The 18,076-nt window shown below is 38.7% G+C and overlaps 1 protein-coding gene across 3 annotated transcripts in view; it reads left to right on the top strand.

Annotated features, from left to right (window-relative positions):
• The window catches only part of LOC110095108 (probable phospholipid-transporting ATPase 8), a 45,207-nt gene extending 36,739 nt beyond the window's left edge, over nucleotides 1–8,468 (top strand). Inside the window, exons 8-11 of one of the 3 annotated variants that reach the window (XR_003702076.1) lie at nucleotides 4,352–4,477; nucleotides 5,471–5,569; nucleotides 7,239–7,291; nucleotides 7,811–7,891. Coding sequence is in view for 1 of the 3 variants with exons in the window: in XM_020820505.2 (XP_020676164.1) it covers nucleotides 4,352–4,477; nucleotides 5,471–5,569; nucleotides 7,100–7,291; nucleotides 7,811–8,287 (894 nt within the window). In the remaining 2 variants the exon portion in view is untranslated. Of the gene's footprint in view, nucleotides 1–4,351; nucleotides 4,579–5,470; nucleotides 5,570–7,099; nucleotides 7,292–7,810 lie in introns of those variants that run through there. The other 2 variants (XM_020820505.2, XR_003702075.1) reach the window with 2 other exon arrangements.
• Nucleotides 8,469–18,076: the final 9,608 nt, after the last annotated feature.

Genomic DNA, 18,076 nt, shown 5'->3' with positions numbered 1-18,076 from the left:
AAGAGTAGATTAAATTCTTATTTGATCTTTTAAAAAAAAGATTGTAGTATTTGAATTATGAGATATTCGAATGTTACTTAGTCGAACTTATATATGTTATGGTTGTCTTTTATTATTATGATAGTTTGTCTTTCATTTTTAATAATATTTCATATTCATGCTTATTATTTTATAATTTTTATATAGCTTGCGCCATGTTCAAAGTAGCGCGCGCCGCGCTGTGCGCTATGCGCCATGGCTCCAAATGAACCTTTGCGCCATGGTGCGCCATTCGCCGTTAACAGGTATAGTGGGAAGGTTCAGTAAATGCCCCATATGCAGGAGAAATGTCCAAAGGTTGCTAAAATGACCAATGAATGAACCTACATGAGACAAACAATAGAACCAACTTGAATATGAACACAACTAAATGAACTAATAAAATAAAAGAAATGAACATGTCCAAACATCCTAAAAAGTCATAAACCAAATTGTGGGGAAAAAACAACATCAAGCCTTTATCCCACTATGTGGGTTCGGCTACATGAATCTTATTGTCCTCTAAGTGTCAAATTCTCATTAAAATCTACAGTAAAATACTACAATATGAAAAAAAAAATCTCATTTAAATCCAATAAAAAAATATCATTTTAAATACTTTCTAATCAAGTCCTTTTAGATCTACCTCTATCTTTCTTAACATGACCAAATCTAATTCATCTACTCCTAATTTAGTTATCGAAAGACCAACATTTTATGTGAACAAATCATCTAAGACGACTATCTCTAATATTATCTAATACTGGAGTTACTCCAACTTTTTCACGTATATATTCATTTCACATTTTGTCTCTAAGAGTAAAGCCACTCATCCACCTAAGCATCCTCATCTCCTCAACACTTAATTTTATGCTTCTCTTTTAATGGCCAACATTTTGCGCCATAAAGCATTGCAGGTCTCACCATTATCTTATAGAATTTTTCCTTAAGTTTGACAGATACCTTTCCATCACACAACAAACATGATGCATTCCTCCACTTCAACCATCCAACTTGCACTTCAACCATCCAACTTGAATTATGCTACCCATCTATTTCACTATCATTTTGAACATTAGACCCGATAAATCTAAAATGTGTACTCTTTTAAATGACTTGATCACCCAAAGTCACAATTCACCCACTTGATCTATTACTACTAAAATTGCACTTCATGTATTCGGTTTTAGATTTACTCATGAAAACTTTTAGACTCTAAGGTTGACCTCTATAATTGAAGTTCTCCTTCAACTCTTTTTGTAGTGTTATCAAGAAGAAGAATATCATCATAAAATAGCATACACCAGGGTACAACAATTGTCTAGTAAGAACATCCATGACTAATGCAAAATGATATGGGGTTAAACTAGATCTTTGATGTAATCCAACTGAAATAGGAAAACACTTGGTCAAATCATCTTGTGTTTGAACACAAGTAACAAGTCCTTCGTGCATATCCTTAATGACTTGAATATAAGCATTATTAACTCCTTTCATTTTTAAAACTCTCTAGAGCCCTTCTTTTGGAACTTTATTATATGCTTTCTCTAAATCAACAATATCATATGAAAATTCTCCTTATTCTCTTAAAATTTTAACAGTAATTGCCTGTCCCCAGCCTTGACTGAGAAAAGTTGAGTATTACATTAGGTAGTTAACAGTCAGCATAAAACTTGTTGAACAATTATGACATTGAAAAAAAAAAGTGGAAAAAAATGAACATTTAAATGAATAAAGGATTTACGGGACCTATGGCCAAGAACAAAAAAGTCTTTTACTTTAATCAAACACCTAAAGCCCTCAGGACCTTAAACACTCAATAAAAGGAATCAAGCAATGAAAATGAACTACAATGATCCCTATTTATAGAAAGAAATTTGATTCGTATGCAAAGCTCACCACAACAAAATTACATTCATATAAAGATGAAAATTATGTCATTTTTTGGAAGAATGAAAGTTTTGATTTATAACATTCACCAATGGGTTTGCAATTCATACACGTAAGTTGATAGAAGATGATTTTTTGAACTCAAAATGGAACTCTGCACGCATATTAATGATGTGATATTCATGCAAACATTTCAAATCTTGATAATTTAAGTCCCATTGCAAACACTCGTGTAAATAATTTTATCTAGATAATTTTTTGTTTTGCACGTGCTTTGTAAGGCAATATTCAGCTCAAACGTAAGACCTCAAAAGTCATGCAAACACCTCAATCATGCAAATGCCTTGAAAAGTGTGTAATGGAAATCATGCATGCCTATTAAAAATGTGCAAGTGCTTTATCAAATATATTGACAAGCATGCAAGACTACAAGTGTTTCATGCACGTTTATTGACAAGCGTGCTAGTGCATTGCCAAGTTTGTAGGTACTTCGTTCAAATGTATTGAAAAAGTGTGCAATTACATTGTATAAATGCATTAAAAATATGTAAGTGCACCATACAATTGTATTAAAAAATGTGTAATTGCATCATGAAATATGTAAGCGCATTATGTGGATACATTGAAAGGTGTGCATGACATATAAAATCACCGAAAATAATTTTGTCCATATGTGCTTTGGCAAATGTGTTGAACTTAAAAGTTTGAAATGTGTAAATTTGATAATTTGAGCATGTTGCATGGACTAAAAATAAAGTGAACTTAAATTCAACATACCTTGAGAAGTGTGCAATAGCTGTAAAGAGCATGCAAATGTCTTGAGAACATTGCAACCATCTTAAAGAAATTCAAACCCTTTTTATCTTTTAACAATTTAAAATTCAAAAGAATTAGCCCACACTCTTTGAGTGGGCTACCCTACCTATAGGATAACATCGTAACTCCCATGTTGCAATTGTGATCTTTCACATCTTAAAAATTATAGTTGACAAGATTTAAACCTTAATTCTAATGATTGTCATGTTGATAGACAATCTCAACTCGAGAAGAATCTTATCACTAAAATGCTTCCAAATCTTAAATCAAAGCATGTTGACCCTTGATAAAATTAAAAAATCCAATCAAAAAATAAAATTTTGAAAATATTCATGCAAAATCTATCATCCCGAAGCTTAAAATAATAATTATTCTACCCTCTGCAATATTTTGGTAGGGGTGACAAATTTAAGGTAACCTCAGCTCACGAAAAGCAAATGTCATATCGAGAGTATGTCTATGATCACTCCTAGAGGATCGATCTTATGTCAGGAAGGATGTTGCTCATCTCATTTAAATGGATAGTTTTTCCACCAAATGACACTACTAAGTAATAGTTATGATCATAAATAAAGGTTTTGATTAGGGCCTTCTAACTGAGTAGTTTTCTCGCAAAACAACAACTATATTACGGTTATGACTGTAGTCCAAATGTTCTCCAATGACTTAATGTTTTGAGTTGTGAACCATATGGTGCACTTAATCCCACAAAGCTTTATTGTAGTGAAGATCGAATTAAAATTTTTCCTTAAGACAAACATCTATCTTATGTCTAAAAGATCACAAACCTTATGCCTGCCGGCAAGGACCCTTCGGTTAGTTTGATTAATTACCTCTGCAAATTAAGTAGACAAATTATGAGATGTTGATTGAGTCATCATTATTCTCCTACCATATGCCTTAAGAACAACTAGATTTTTTTCTCAATTTTGAAATCAAAATTGTTGCTACTATACATTAAGAGTCTAACATCTATCTAACAACTAGCCTCAATCAAAAAAAATTTCTCATCAATGGAAGGGATAATTTATTATAAGGACTTGCGCTCATGGGAAACTCATAATCAAGTCATAAAGTTTTTGTGAAATAAGGATAAAATCTCTCAATAGTGTTTTATATGTATTCTAATATACCTTCTAAAAATTTGACCTGGAACAAAATTCTTAGCAGAGCCAAACGTGAATTTTTTTAGCCCACAGAGTCCTTTGCAAACTAAAGGGAATTTTTGTTTTGCAAGATATTGAATATCTATTATTAGTATTGAGTCTTATTTATGTTGCTATTATCATATTTTGTCAACTGTTTCAAGTCATTTGTTCTTAGTTGTTATTTCATCAATTATGAGGAGTAAATTGGTCATTTATTATTTTAACTATGCTTGTCATTATTTAAATTTAGCAGCGTTTGAAAGTCCTTGGATTTGACACTACTTAAATAGTACGTCTTAGGAAATAATTCAGATGGCTGATGATTGAATATAAATTATGGTTTGTTTTTTTTGCCATCCACTGGGGTGCTTGATTCATCCTTCTAGCCATAAGGTTTCTTCTTAATTTTATTTTTCTTCCTTTACGTTCTCATTCTTTGAGACGTTCAGCATATCTAAATGAAAATTGAAATCTTTCAGGTTGCCAGATTAGTTAAAAGAACTACAAAGAAAACAACACTTGCAATTGGTGACGGTGCAAATGATGTTGGAATGCTTCAGGAGGCTGATGTTGGTGTGGGCATTAGTGGAGTTGAGGGGATGCAGGTTTTTTACCCTTCAACAAATGATATTCATTTTTCTTTATTTTTTTTGGGTATTATCTGGCCTATTCATTATCATGGGAAAGTCATAAGCTGTTGCCTCAGGTAAGTTAAGCTTTTCTTACTTGATAGTTTGTTAACCAATTTTTTTGAAGTTTGAATAGTAAGTGTAGATTATGGATGTACACAACATGTGGCCTACACCATAAGCCCTTTTACCTCAAAAGCTCTACATACTCATTTATACTGGAATCAACCTTCTAACCTACGGGCAGATTCAAGCTTTCATTTCTTCCTATGCTAATTAGCGAATTCATTTGGGTCCTTGCGCTGACTGAGGCCTCATTTGGTTGGCCAGAATTTCTCCGTTTTTGATTTCAAACGGTGAAAAAATTATTATTTTACTGTTTGTTTATGCTTTTTTTCCAAAATACCTTTTGCTACACCTCCGTATTTTTGCCGATTTGAAAAAAAAAAAATCTACTTCTCCGTTGTAATACCTCCATTTAAGAACAAAAAAATGTCGGGGGGAACCAAACAAGGCCTGAATCTTATGCTTTATGAGAAGTCATTTGCATTTCTTATTTAGTTTCTATTTCTAGGAATAGATGTTTTCTTCTTATTCCTTCCATTTATTGATACATCAATTAAGACGATAATTATGCTTCATTAAGTATTTCATATCTTCATATATGGCCTTGCTAATACTATTTTGTTCTTTTTTAAATCAAGCTTTAGAAACTGTTATCATATTCTGCTTACCAATATAGTACCATAAAAAAGTCAAATTGAACGCCATCATGAAAAACAAGCTATTACACTGTCTAGAAGTTTTTTAATGTCAATATTTTGGCTGACCTTGGTATACTAAATGCATTCAACATCTGAACTAATTACAAGATTCTACCTGGCCTGATTGCAAGTTCTTGATGAGTATCATACTTGATTTTTTATCACCTGCCCCATTATTATTCACAACGTGCTTTTAAAATTTCAGGCTGTAATGTCTAGTGATTTTGCAATTGCTCAATTTCGTTATTTGGAGCGTTTACTACTTGTTCATGGGCATTGGTGTTACAGGCGGATTGCTGCCATGGTATTGCATCTCCCTTTTCCTTTTCATCATGAGATTGGCAAATGCCATTTTTTTATTAATATCATTATATTTCTGTTGAAAAATGTGCTAAAGATATTACATTTTTTTCATATTCGAATAAGTAGAAGGGATACATGATTTAGAGGAGATACAGTATCTTCGGCTTAGAATAGAAAGAAAACTAAGAGATAAAAATAGGCCATAACTGGCACTAGGAAGGAGAGAAAAATAGGGATGAATTAAACTAATCAATTACATTAGAGTATGTATTGAATGCAATAATTTTCAATTAATTTCTCATTAACAAATAAGTTCCTGGCTGGCAACATCAAGGCATATCAGCTATGGCTTGATAGCCAAGGCAATAGATAGTTGACAACAAAATGAATGTTGCAAGCTGGCGGGCTGAATGTATGGGGCCTGCTGGCAGGTTGAACGTATGGGGTTTGCTGGCCGTCGCCTTGAATTCAACTTCCAACACTATTTTGAGCGACAACAAACTTTTTCTTTTACTTCTACGTATGATTATATTTTCGCTAAGCAATAATCAGATGTGGATTTAGGCTAGTCTCATTCAACACCGCTGAAGATTTTTGTGCTTGTGTTTGTAATTCTTATGAAAAATAACCCTTTTTCAGGTGCCTTTTTAATATTCCTTTGTATTTTGTGTCTAACATTAAGATGCTTCTTTGTAGAGTTGTTCTTAATCTGTCTAACACTAATAAGGAAGCAAATATTAGATCTAGTATAGGAGACATATGTTTTCCTATTAGTTGGTGCCTCAGTCAACAAGAAATGAATCCTTCCTAATTTTGATTTTGTTTGAAGCATTGTGTTTTCAAGCTTACACTCTGGTATACCAATTTCTTTTGGCGGGTCTATATGGTGTATTTCTGGGGAAAGATGGATATCTCCTTGTTCGATCGTGCTATTTCTAAGAGTGTCAAAAAGCTACTAATTATGGTCTTTTTTATAATAAACTAGTTATTACGGATGAACAAAAAGAGATATATAAAATAATTAAGACGAGATAATTGATCTAGGGATTTTGATCTAATTATATGGGTTAGTAATAAAATATAATATGATTTGAGTTGAAGATGAAGGCATCAATAAAATGTTAAAATGATATTTTGAGAAATTAATAATTGGGAGTGTTAGAGAAGAACTTCCTTTAGAAGCGTATAATACACAAAATAAGGATATGTTCTAAATTGATCGAAATCGAAGAAAAAAAAAAGTTAATTATAGCTACCTCTAAGAAGATGCATAGATATGTAGCTTTAGATTTAAATAGATTTAAAATTATGATTTGGAGAGTTATGATGATTTTTTAGTCTTTAGTTACTAAATCTTTTCGCTGGAATGATAGCTTTTTCTGTCCGTTAATTTATATTTTTAGTGTAAATTGTATACCTTATATAGCTTCAATCAAGGAAACTAGTAGAAACAGCAGTCCACTGACCATTGAAACTGTTGGAATTTCGTACTGCAATCGACTTAAGTTTACTTGTGGCATTACTTGAACAGATTTGCTATTTTTTCTACAAGAACATTACGTTTGGCTTTACCCTGTTCTGCTTTGAGGTTCATACTTCTTTCACTGCACAACCTGCATACAATGACTGGTACATTGCCTTCTACAATGTTGTCTTCACCTCACTTCCAGTGATTGCTCTTGGCGTATTTGATAAGGATGTCTCCTCACGGCTCTGCCTGAAGGTATGCACTTAATCATTGCACTGGTTATTCTTTCATAGTTATATTCATCTGCAGTGTAGGGAGAATCAATACATGTTATCAAATTTTGATAATTTATAACTTGCAACTGGCTATTCTATTTCCATTATAATTTAAGGCTGCGTTTGGGACGGCTTTCGTATTGTTTCTTAAAGCAGCTTTTAAGTATAAAAATTATTATTATTTTTTTTTACTAGAAAGTTACTTTAAGAAGTAGTAAGAAAGCCATCCCAAACAAAGCCTAAGGTTTCGTTTGGGACGGCTTTCTTAGTGCTTCTTAAAACAGCTTTCTAGTACAAAAATTTTAATCTTTATACTAAAAAGTTACTTTAAGAAGCAATAAGAAAGTCATTTCAAATGAAGCATAAGTCTCTCTTATATGAGTAGATAGAGTCATGTTATCCAATTTTGATCAATTATAAATGTTTAATGAATCCAACCAACACAAATTTTAAACCAAACTTGTGTAAAATTTTCTTGCCTTGTTCTATTACCATGCAGTACCCGCTGATGCACCAGGATGGAGTGCAGAACATTCTATTCAGCTGGCCTCGCATTCTCGGCTGGATGATTAATGGAGTCTTCAGCTCCATCATAATATACTATTTCACTTCAAGCGCCATCCTTGACCAGGCCTTCCGGGTGGATGGGCGGGTCGGAGGACTTGATATGCTTGGTCTCACCATGTACACCTGTGTGATCTGGACTGTGAACTGCCAGTTAGCTCTCTACCTGAACTACTTCACCTGGATCCAGCACCTTTTTATTTGGGGCAGTATCTCTTTCTGGTATGTCTTTTTGGTCATCTATGGACTCTTTCCTCCTTTTATTTCTACATCAGCGTACTGGGTGTTCCTGGAAGCTGCAGCTCCTAGTCCAATTTACTGGATTGTCACTTCAGCTGCTGTGATCATTGCCCTTTTACCATATTTTGTTTACAAAATTTTCCAAACAATTTTTTCTCCTGAATATCTTTAAGATGTTCAAGGGAAATGTCATGAGAATATGCGATGAAGCCATATAGTTTAGAACTAGTTTTTCTTTTCTTATCAATCCATATACTTAGGTGTTATAGTTTTTATAAAGAAATATGTTTATATTGATTGTAATTCTTTACACGAATTTTGCTGCATGCATAATTTGCAGATCTTTTCATTCAGGAAGCATTGTGAGTTTTTTTTTTTTGGTTAAAGAAAATTGTGAGTTTTTTTTTTTTGGGTTAAATAAAACTTGCTCTGGATGTTTTATTTCTACATGGTAGTTATAGCATCTTCCATTGTGAGTTTTTTTTTTTTGGTTAAATAAAATTGGTATGAGCTATAGCTAAGGTATCATTTTGTTACTTGTAGATTGAACATATTTTGAATAATGATGATATGATATATCATTTTTGTCTCAATTTGTATTTCTTGTGTGAAATTAAGATTTTGTTTGGGACGGTTTTTTTACTGCTTCATAAAATAGCTTTTTGATACAACAATTAAAATTTTTGTATTAGAAATCTGCTTTAAGAAGCAGTAAGATATTCGTCCCAAATGAAGCCTAAGGCCACTTAAATAAATTTTGTACCAAAAACTTGTTTTACAAAGCAGTAATAAAGTCGTCTCAAATAAAATGCAAAACTCTATAGAATTTATTTACTTTAAAGATAATATTTTCTACCTATATCCAACTAAACTAAATAGTGGAGCTAACAAATTTTATTAGTTTTAGAACATAGATTTGCAACTCAATGCAATCAAATGGGGGGCCTTAGACTTTCAATTGTGTTCCTAAACCCCAAACCCCCTAATCCATCAAAATTTATTTTAATATAATTGATATGGCATCACAAAATTATCTTGATTAGGCACGAATCTCGAGGCAAAAGCTAGTTGGAAATTTCAAAAATTATTTTTGGGAGCTCCCTAACTCCGATTTCAGCGAGCTTACAGTCAAATTGAGCGTCTCGGAAATACGAATCCAATGACACCAAATTCGACCCAATCCGAGTCCAAATGGGTTCGAATCAAGGACCTGAAGCACTATTGGAAGGTTCAAACCGCAATTTGAGTTACCAAACGGTCTCCGATTTTGACGAGCTTATACTCGAATCGAACGGCTTGACGAGACGAATCCAACGAGCCCAAGATGGCCGAATTCCGACATCATTAAGGTCTTCAAATGCCCAACGAACGGTGCATGATCAAAGGATTCGATATCGGCCGTCCATTCAAAACACTCCCAATTCGCCCCTGATCTCACGCCTATTTACGGGCTATGTCAGTCCAGAAAAAACTATAAATAGATACCTCATTCTACACCAAGGGGACTCAAGTGAAGAGAGAGAAGAAGAAGAAGGAAAAGGGGAAAAGGTGATTCCTCTCCTCCTCGACCACCGCCGTAGATCTTCCCGCCGCCTGAATACTTCGGAACTCTGCCGGATTTTCAGGAAACAACGGGATTCTGCAACTTAGTAAATTTACTTCAAGTTGTAATCTTTCCTCGTCGACCACCGCCGGAGATCTTCCCGCCTCCTGAATACGCCGGAATTTTGCTGAATTTTCAGGAAACGACGGGATTCTGCAAACTTTGTAAATTTACTTCAAGTTGTAATCTGATCGTCCCAATTTGCGGGACGAATCTGTTTCTTGTAATTTACAAAAGCGCTAGTGGAATTTTACAACTGGGCAAGGCCCCGTGGTTTTTCCCTTTTTGGGTTTTCCACGTACAAATCCCGGTGTTCTTTTATCTTCCTGTTTGTGTGTTATATTTATGTGCAACGCTCGGACGCGAATTTACAAACTCTACCGCCGCGTATTTCCTAGCACGCAACAGTTTGGCGCCGTCTGTGGGGAACACTATCCCACTATTTCGAGTACTGCTACGATGGTGAATAGGCGCAGTAGTCGTTTGGTTGGAGCTTCTCGCTCCAACTCTCGTCAGTCCAGAAATTCGTCTATTAACCACAGACGACCAATGTCATCATCTTTGCATCCTAGTGGGCAAAATGCTGCCGGCGAAAGGACCTCAGGACCTTCTTTGGAAGAAAGAATCCGAAAAATGGAGGAATCTCAGAATGAGATTCTTCAACTCCTACGGGAGAATCGACAGCCGGCATTAGCACAACAGGAGGAAGTTTTCCTCCCCCAGAATCCACCACGGGTTGAGGATGTCCAATTTGGGCATCTTCAAGCAGAAGTTCATCTCCCCCCACCTAGAAGATTTCCTCAGTCTCGACAGGATAATGAACTTGCCGATACGGCAAGTTCTACACATCCTCCACCTTAATTTCGACAGCCTCGCATCCTCCCAGATCTCCCCGAAGACTCTGCTCAACCACGTGGAGCGGAGCTCCCTCACGACGCCCTGCGTCACGAACTGCAAAAATTAGTAAGGGAAGAATTCCCCCAAGGGGATGCGAGACAAACTCTCCGGTAGAGAGACTTTCAGGAATCATCACCTCTAATTGAGGCCATACTACAACATCCCATTATGGCTAGATTTAAGTTACCCAGCATCGAGTCTTACGACGGGACGTCCGACCCGTACGAGCATATCAACCACTACAGAACCATTATGCACATTCAGCGAGTTTCGGACGCTCTCCTTTGCCAAGTCTTTCCTGTCACTGTCAAAGAACAGGCTCGCACATGGTTCTACTCGCTTCCATCAGGGACGATCCCTTCATTTGTGAAATTAGCAAAAGCTTTTGTCGAGCAATTCGTAGCCAACCGAAAGATTGCTAAGGATTCCTCCTACCTCGCTGGAATCCGCCAAAACGAAGGAGAATCTTTAAAGGAGTATTTTTAGCGATTATCCACTGAAGCTCGACAAATCCCAGGAGTAGATCCTGAATTGTTGAGGGGAGTCTTCCTTGGAGGCCTTCGCCCTGGCCCCTTCTATTCAGCACTTATGCACGACACCGTTCCATCATATGCCGATTTAATTCACCGGGTAGAAGCTCAAATCTCGGCGAATGAGGCTATAAACGCCCATAGGAAACAATTCGAAAAATCTATTGGAAAGCGCAAGGGAGCGCCAGGAACGGATAATTCTTCCTCGCAACGAAAGAAGCAAGGGAAGAACAATCTACCCCCGAGGCCTCCATTACCACGGCGAGAACCTCGACAAGAGAAAGAATACACTCATCTCAATACATCTCGAGCAAATGTGCTAATGGCTGTACGAGATCAGGATATGGTAAAGTGGCTACATCCCTTGAAGCCGAACACAGTAAATCAGGACCAATACTATCATTTCCATCGTAGTCATGGTCACACTACCGAAGCTTGCAGACAACTGAAGGAGGAGATTGAAAGGCTTATCCGCCAAGGTTATCTCTGATAGTTTATTCAGAATCCTCCTCCCCGAGAGGAAATTCGTCCCGCTGGGGGGCAAGAACGACACCAGAGGCCACCGGTAAACAATCGAATCGCAGTTGGAGAAATTAAGACAATAGCTGGAGGCCCTCTGCTATCCGATAAAGTCTTTTTGGCTGTGGACAAAACTCAACTCCTAAGAAAGCTCGTGTAGATCACTCCATCACCTTTGATGATTCCGACTTGGAGGGAGTAAAAACCCCTCACCAAGATCCTATTGTTATTAATGCAGGCATAGGCGACCCGTGCTACAACGTTAAGAGAATCATTGTAGACAACGGCAGCTCTGTGGACGTCCTGTTCTACTCTACCTTCCTCAATATTGGTCTCACAAGAGAAAAACTTCAGCCCGCTGCAGGCCCTCTGTACGGGTTTGATAATCGACCTGTACGAGTATAAGGTATAATTAGTCTTCCAGTTGTACTTGGAGAATTCCCCAGGCAATCCGCACACTCTGTTCAGTTCATTGTTGTAAAGTCTGAATCGGCTTACAACGCTATCTTTGGAAGGCCACTCCAATCAATTTTTGGGATTGTCACCTCTATCCCTCACCTCAAGCTGAAGTTCCACACTCCAACGGGAGTTAGTGTGGCATGCAGAGATCAACAAGAAGCACAAACTTGCTATCTCAGGCAGGTCAAAACACAACCGACCGATACTCTAAACATTGAGGATTTTGATCTCCGGAGCGAGGACATACCTCAGAGAGCCTCTCTAGTAGAATAAATCACCACTGTATCTATCTCTGAAGAACATCCTCTAAAAACGGTGTAAATTGGGTCACTTCTCTGAGAAGACGAGAAGAAAATATTCACAGATTTTCTACAGGAAAATCAGGATATCTTTGCATGGAGTCCGGCGGATATGCCCGGGATTGACCCTGAAGTAATTGTACATTCCCTTAAGGTTAATTCGATAAACAAACCAATCATCCAGAAGAAACGGAATTTTGCACCAGATCGTCAGCAGGCGATCGAACAAGAGGTAGACAAACTTTTGAAAGTCGGATTCATACGATAAGTGCATCATCCTAATTGGCCGGAAAATGTCGTCTTGGTTTGAAAGGGGAACGATGCATGGAGAATGTGCATAGATTATACTGATCTCAACAAGGCCTGCCCAAAAGATAGCTTTCCCCTTCCGCGCATCGACCAGTTAGTCGATACCACTTCTGGGCATCATATGTTGAGTTTCATGGACGCATACTCCGGTTACAATCAAATCAAGATGAATCCGACTGATTAAGAAGCAACAGCATTTCAAACAGACAGAGTACTGTACTGTTATCGGGTAATGCCCTTCGGGCTCAAGAATGCTGGAGAAACTTACCAACGCCTCATGAATAAGGTTTTCAAAACCCTTATTGGGCGTAACATGGAGGTATACCCCGACGACATGTTGGTAAAGAGTCGCGAAAAGTCTCAATATATCTCCGACTTGGAGCAGTGCTTCTGCTGCTGAGGCGTTACAATATGCGACTCAACCCTGCCAAATGCGCCTTCGGAGTTGCTTCTAGAAAATTCTGGGTTTTATGGTAACCCACAGAGGAATTGAAGCCAATCCCGAAAAGATCAAGGCGTTAAGAGATATGGTGCCCCCTAAGAACATCAAGGAAGTCCAAAGGCTGAACGGGAGAATTGCAGCATTGTCACGTTTCCTGGCGTGTTCAGGAGACAAATATATGCCTTTCTTCAAAATACTCAGAGGTGCCCGCAACTCTGGTTTTCAATGGACGGACGAATGCCAAGAAGCCTTCGAACAGCTACGAAAGTATTTGGCTTCCCCGCCGCTACTTTCTAAACCGACGTCCGGAGAAAAGTTGTATTTATACATAGCTATTTCGGCCCAAGCCATCAGTTCAGTCTTAGTACGGGAAGAAAATGCTACGCAACACCCCGTCTACTATGTCAGTAAAATCCTATCTGAGACGGAGGGGCGTTATCCCTTAGCGGATAAGACAACATTGGCGTTAGTTTATTCTGCCAGGAAACTACGTCCTTACTTCCAAGTCCACTCAATAGGAGTTTACACAAACCTACCGCTAAAAAGTATTATGCAAAAATCGGATTCAATACTTGCCTAGACCCGATATAAAATCTCAAGCACTCGTAGATTTTGTGGTTGAATGCACCATCCCGGCATCTGATGTTCAACCAAGTACTTTGCCTTCTCCTCCGCCTTGGACGTTGTATGTTGATGGATCATCGGGAAGTTCTGGTGCGGGAGCTGGAATTCTGTTAATATCCCCGCAGGAGATTACTCTTGAGTATGGGCTGCGACTCAAGTTCCCGGCAACAAACAATATAACAGAATATGAAGCTCTTATCGCTGGGCTAAAACTAGCAATTGATTGTGAAGTGCGAAATCTGGTAGTCCACACCGATTCACAGCTAGTTGCTTCCCAAGTAGAGGGAGAATTCGATATCCACAATCCGTAGCAGGCTCAATATTGCAGGATTGCAAAACTGCTTTTAACCCTAATAGGAAAATATCAGATCATACATATTCTTCGAGAGCAAAATGTAAGAGCAGATGCTCTTTCAAAGCTTGCAACATCAGCAATAGGAGACATCTACAAGAGGAAGTGTGTTGAGGAGATCCACTTTCCCAGCATTCAAGGTCCATGGGTCATACAATCGATCAACGAAACAAGGGAGGAGTCTTGGATCAATCCCATTTTGTCTTTCTTACAAGATGGGGTATTGCCTGAAGAACCCATGACTGCAACAAGACTTTGAAGATGAGCAGCAAATTTCACCATCATTGGTGGTGAATTGTATAAGCGCGCTTTCACCAGGCCATATCTGAAGTGTCTCCCACCTTCAGAAGCTGATTATGCACTCTGAGAAGTTCATTCAGGAGTATGTGGCGAGCATCTGGGAGGAAGAGCTTTGGCTTATAAAATCATGAGGCAGGCATTCTATTGGCCTACAATGAAACAGGACGCACTTGAGTTTACACAAAAGTGCATAAACTGCTAATTGCATTCCAATCTCACACATACTCCAGCTCTAGAACTTGCATCACTTCAAAGCCCCTGGCCTTTTGCCCAATGAAGAATCGACATAATGGGGCCCTTCTCTATAGCCACAGGACAACGAAAATTCATCATCCTAGCTGTAGACTACTTTACGAAATGGGTGGAAGCAAAAATTACTGAAGCAAATGCCAAACAATTCTTATGGAAGAATATAATTTGTCGCTTCGGTATTCTAGCAAAGGTCATCACCGACAATGGAACTCAGTTTACTGGAAAAATATTTACATCTTTTTGTAAAGACTTTCACATTCAACTCGTCCACACAGCTATCGCCCATCCTCAAACAAATGGGCAAACAGAGGTTACAAATCGAACAATTTTGAAATGATTGAAGACACGCCTAGGGAAGGCTAGGGGGGCAATGGGTTGAAGAACTCTAAAATGTCCTCTGGGCTTACCGCACCACAGTCAGAACACCTACAGGAGAGACTCCGTTTAACCTCTGTTTCGGCACAGAAGCAGTCATACCTGTGGATATAGGGGTCCCGAGCAATAGAGTTCAGACCTTTGACTTCAGTAAAAATGAGGAGAAACTCAGGACGAATCTAGACCTCCTCCCCGAGGCAAGGGACGTAGCCTCACTCAGGGTCGCTGCATACCATCAACGGATCGCTCGTCACTACAATCGGAGGATAAAACCTCAAACTATTTTCATTGGAGATCTAGTTCTGCGAAGCCTTGAAGCTGCTGGAAAAGGCCCTCAACGCAATAAGCTCTCCCCCCTATGGGAAGGTCCTTATTTGGTAGAGGCTATGGTCAAATCTGGGACCTTCAAGTTAAAAGATGCGAACGGAAAGATGCTTCGCCGAACTTGGAATGTGGACAACCTTCGCAAGTACTATCAGTAGAAGATTGATGTTACTATCTGTTATGTGTAGTGTCGTTCGTGACGTTCGTTTTGCTTTGTAGTTATGCATTGTATTTTCTTTTGAGTTTTTTCAATCTCTGTACGTTGTTGTAGAAGAACACTTATTTTTGTATCCCTAAGTTTACTAGGGAATTGTCGTACTATTTATATAATACAGTAATGTGATGATTGCTTTGCCATTGCATTGTCCCTCTTATTCGAGCTTTTTTCTATGATTCGAGAAATACACAACTAATTTTGTATCTCAATCAATAGACGACTAATCCCAGGGGGATCTAGTCCGACCTCTTCCACACAGGTTAAGATCATCAAGCAAGTGCTTTGATTAACAACATCGGATAGGTCAGAATATCCCAAAGCGAATATCCCTCGTGTTCATGCAAGTCAAAAAGACTTAGCATTCGAGCTAGCATATATGAAAAAGAAAAATATCCTTTTTATAAACCCACAAATATCAGGTACATCGTTCAAAAATAACAACACACGAACAACATGAACATATGAACAATCGTCGCAACAAAAACAAAAGCAACACAGAAAGCATCAAAACAACTCTACAGAATCTCAAGATCATCATCGTCGTCCTCTTCCAACGCGAAGATCTTTTGCAAATCACTCTCAAATTCTTCACCGCCAGAATCTGGAGAAGGATCACCAGAAGCCTGGCTCGGAGTCAACCCCTCGATCTCCCCTCCGTTCTTGCGTTGCACTGCACGAACACCCTTCATAAAGCCTTTAATGAAGCCATCATGCATAAGCTCTGCTTCTAAAGCCTTCACCTCCACGTCATAAAAATATTCGCGAGCTTCCTGGACTTGATCCTCGATAAAATCTTAAAGGCGTAAGATTTTTTGAACTCCTCTACGGCTGCAGATGGTGACAGTTGAGCTACCTTCTCTGACAACTTGTTCAGGAGCTTATTCTCAGCCTCGAGGATTCGCATATTTTTTAGTTGTTGGTTGTTTGTTGCCTCCGCCTCCACCAACTGAATATGCAAACGATCCATCCGCTCATTCTGGGAAGAGGCTGAAGCGATCTTGTTCGCTAATTCTGTTCTGCATTGATCGAGTTGACTCTCCACCGTCTCCATTTCCTTCACTCTACCGTCGTATTTCTTCTTGTATTCTCCCTGGAGGTATTTGACCTTCACGAACTCATCATTCCAATCATCCAAGATTTTGTTCAACTCAAGGTACTGTTCAAAAAAGAATCAATAAGTGAAAAGTATATCCCCGAAATTAGACGCAAATACAATGGAAATGGAGAGAATGTAAACCCACCAACTCTTCGACTCGTCGACGACCTATACACTTATGTTTCAGAACATCCTCTGGAATGTATATCCTGAATGGAGAAAAGCGAGGACCCTTGCCAGCAACTGCAAAAACTCCATTCGACTTTTTCTTCTTAGGCGTATGTGAATCTCCCTCGCCCTCAGGTCGCCTGGATTGAGTTTTTTGAACCTCCGGGACCTTTGCGGATATCTTCAATTTCTGTGCGTGCGACCTCCCTGCATGAGTGGATAGCCCCACCTTGAATAAAAATTCCTCGTCTAAGCATCCGCTAAGAGAGCGCATCTCATAATGAAGAGCTTCAATATCAGGAACCTTCAACATACTCAACAAGTCCTCCGCTCCTATATGAAGAGGGATAGGTAGCTCCCTCAACTTTCCCCACCTTTCTTGGAGGCCCCAATCATTCTGCACGAAGAAATAATCTCTAATCCAATCTTTGGATGGATCCCGAGTATGAACTTCCAACCACTTGGATCTAAAGGAAATTCGACCCTGTGGGTCAGTATAGATACGCCCCATCCGGGATAAGCATTCTACAGAAAAAAACCGCTCCATGGTCTCTGAAGAATGCGATCAGACCCACTACGACTGACATAGCCCGATAGGAGAATTGAGACAAACTCAATCCACAAGCCGTCAGGATATCGAGCAGTTCAGGCGGCGGCAGAAATCACAATCCCGCTCACAAACTAAACTCGTACACTATCACATATCCTTGGGGAGGGAAGCAGGCACGCTCAGATCTTGTCGGTACCTTCATCACCAAGTCATTAGGAAAATGAAATTTTTTCCTAAAAGAGATGAAAGAGTCTTCGGTAATGGTGGAGATGACGTCGTCGGCTTTTGTCGCCTTAGGAACCTTCTGAACGGGCAGTAGGACGATCTTCTACAACGGAAACATCTTTTGTAGAGATGCGATCACCCATTTTCAATTGCTTCAGGAAGGAGGAGAAAAAATCCCGTAGGCTTTTGCACGCGAGGAGGGGCGCTAATTCGAGCAAGGAAAAAATTCTAACTCGCAAATAACGGAAGCCTCAACCGTTAGGAAGCCAGAGGGAGAGGAAGAAATCCTGTAAGCTTCTGCACACGAGGAGGGGCGCTAATTCGAGCAGGAAAAAATTCCAACTCGCAAATAACGGAAGCATCAACCGTCAGAAAGCCGGAGGGAGAGGTGTTGAGTCCAGTAATTAGGTTGTTAAGCCT

The sequence above is a fragment of the Dendrobium catenatum genome, unplaced genomic scaffold (genome assembly GCF_001605985.2).
Source record: "Dendrobium catenatum unplaced genomic scaffold, ASM160598v2 fragScaff_scaffold_1119, whole genome shotgun sequence".
Taxonomy (NCBI): Eukaryota; Viridiplantae; Streptophyta; class Magnoliopsida; order Asparagales; family Orchidaceae; genus Dendrobium; species Dendrobium catenatum.
Note: the sequence above shows the minus strand (reverse complement) of the source record. Positions and strands in the feature narration are given on the sequence as shown.